Source organism: Aplysia californica, unplaced genomic scaffold (genome assembly GCF_000002075.1).
Source record: "Aplysia californica isolate F4 #8 unplaced genomic scaffold, AplCal3.0 scaffold00706, whole genome shotgun sequence".
Taxonomy (NCBI): domain Eukaryota; kingdom Metazoa; phylum Mollusca; class Gastropoda; order Aplysiida; family Aplysiidae; genus Aplysia; species Aplysia californica.
In genome coordinates this window covers 213,096-215,629 of record NW_004797976.1, presented here as the reverse complement: position 1 = coordinate 215,629, position 2,534 = coordinate 213,096, and the positions used below count along the sequence as shown (strand labels likewise).

Here is a 2,534-nt window from a genome sequence, read left to right as displayed (position 1 = left end):
CTACTACTACTACTACTACTACTACTACTACTACTACTACTACTACTACTACTACTACTACTGCTGCTGCTGCTACTACTAATACTACTACTACTATTACTACTACTACTGTGTTAGTATTATTAGTATTATAACATGTATAAGCCTAGAGGAGGCCGAAGAAATATCTTCAGACGTACCGGGCCTAGACGGGCGACTACCCGGAAATGACGTATCGATGAAGGGTCCGGGAGAGGGACCAAAGTCTGGCTGGGGTCCGAACGGTATGTCAAGTGGCACTCTCGACAGGTGGTCTAGAAGAGAATTCACTGGAAAGTTTCTGGGGACAAAACAGAGACTGCTGTCAATCAGGTGTAAATATTAGGTGAAAGCAAACTTGCACCCCCTTTCAGAACTTTTTTGACCTAGTAAACATTTTATCCACTCTCCGTTTGGCCACTTTCGGGTCGCCTTGGCATCATTCCCGAAAGATACCTTTGAAAATTTGGAAAGGAGGGGGGGGGGGTTCAAATTAATTTGACCAACCATTCAACCCCATCATAAACGAGAGGCTGATTATTTAGGAGGCAAATGCTCCGACCCTGGGCTGAGAGGGATACAACTCCCCATCAGACGAGCGGAGATGTTAAAGAGAAAAAAAGCATCCCCACACACGGAGTTCACCTCATGTCTTCTGAAAGTATCACCGAACAGCCTAACCACGACCTAACAGATGTTGGCACGACAAGACTACTCGAAGTAAAAGTTTCATGTACTGTGCGCTTGGGGTTTAAAAAGAACATTGCGTTATGACACAATTTTTTTAAAATATAGAAATCATTTGTGTATGTTAAAGTTAAAGACATAACGAAGCGTATGGTAAGAGAAACAGTGTAAACGCTCATTCCCCATTTAACACTATATACATCATTTATGCATTATAGTAGATGTCGATCCCAGCGTGTACACTTTGAGAAATAATGTCACAGCGCAAGAAAAATAATAATATGCAGATACGGTATGAAATTTATATCGTGGGATTTAAATACCGTGCCTCTGTTTGCACAACGAAGAACCAAACAGTTGTTCTATACATACCAGTATAGAACAATATTTACGATCACGTCTCTCTCTCTCTCTCTCTCTCTCTCTCTCTCTCTCTCTCTCTCTCTCTCCCCCTCTCTCTCTGGCAATCTCTCTCGCTCGCTCTCTCTGTTTGTCTGTCTCTCTGTCTGTCTGTCTATCTATCTGTCTATCTATATATCTGTCTACCAATTTTTTTATCTCTCTATCCAGTTGTCTGTCTTTTTTTAATCTCCGTGTCTGTCTGCTTGTCTGTCTGTCTTTCTGTCTACCTGTCTGTTTGTCTCTCTCTCTCTTTTCTTTCTCTCCCTCTCTATCTCTATCTCGTTCTCTCTCTCTCTCCTTCACTCTCTCCTTACTCTCTGTCTCGCTCTGTTTCTCCCTGTGTCACTCTGCCTTTTATCTATCTATCTATCTATCTATCTATGTATGTATCTATCTATCTATCTATCTATCTATCTATCTATCTATCTATCTATCTGTCTATCTATCTATCTATCTATCCTACACAGACAACGATACAAGCCTCAAACAAGGAGCACACTGGCCGTATCATGGGAGAATCTTGACCAGCCACAAAAATACCACAGTTTATGGGAGCATGTTGGTAAAAACGGAAACTGTCATATCAATAATATTATAAGCATCCTATGACTATTCGCCAAAAACGCGCCTCAGTGTGACCCATCACGCTTTGAAGGTTCTCAAAGGGAGGTAGTCGCCATGTTTCTCGCCTCACACGCTTCCCCATATTCATGTCCCTTGAATTGTTAAATTATGACTGTCGTCGAGTTTTATGGGCGAGAGGACTTCCAAACGCACGCTGTTACACGAATCAGGGAAACACAAAGACGGAACTCCTGTGAATTTAAAATCCCCCTTCTTTATTTTTAGATGCTTGGATATGAATGAATTCTGTTTTATTCCCGCACACGCTGGATGGGTTGGGGAAGGGGGTTAGGAGGGCACCACTGGAAAGTTCTATATATTTTCTTTGTCTTTTTCTTTCGCTCTGACTTTTTTTTTTTTTTTTTGGTGGTATATCTTACTTTTCCGTACACATTAATGTGGTCAAATATTCGTGGCCCAGCTTATTGTCAAACATTTCCTCAACAATTGAACATAAACTCTCCAGTTTTTGCACAATGACTAGTATCAATTTGTCTTAACAGATTGATATTTTTGTAAACACCTGTAAGCTGTATTCTACAAATTTCCTTGATTAATACTTTACAAAAATCTCAGTGGGTGGTTTCTACAGATTTTAAAAGGTTTACAGCTGGGGCAATATCGATTTTTAAAGTATGTCCATTCTTTTTTTCTAATCGCGGCACTATGTGTATTGAACGCCTGGTATAAGAATCTTTAGAGAAAAAAAAGTGTTCCATATAAAATGTATTTACAAGTATTGACTCGCACAAAAAACACATGCAGTTTGTTATATCATATAACTCTTGCTCTCTCTCTCTCTC

The 2,534-nt window shown here is 40.1% G+C and overlaps 1 protein-coding gene across 1 annotated transcript in view; it reads right to left on the bottom strand.

The window, feature by feature from the left end:
• Positions 1–668, bottom strand: part of LOC101849496 (thyroid peroxidase-like) — a 16,389-nt gene extending 15,721 nt beyond the window's left edge. The window contains exons 1-2 of the mRNA XM_005108663.1: positions 664–668; positions 212–319 (exon numbers count right to left, since the gene is read on the bottom strand). Of these exons, the coding sequence (XP_005108720.1) occupies positions 212–319; positions 664–668 (113 nt within the window). The remainder of the gene's footprint in view (positions 1–211; positions 320–663) is intronic.
• Between the last annotated feature and the right edge of the window lie 1,866 nt (positions 669–2,534).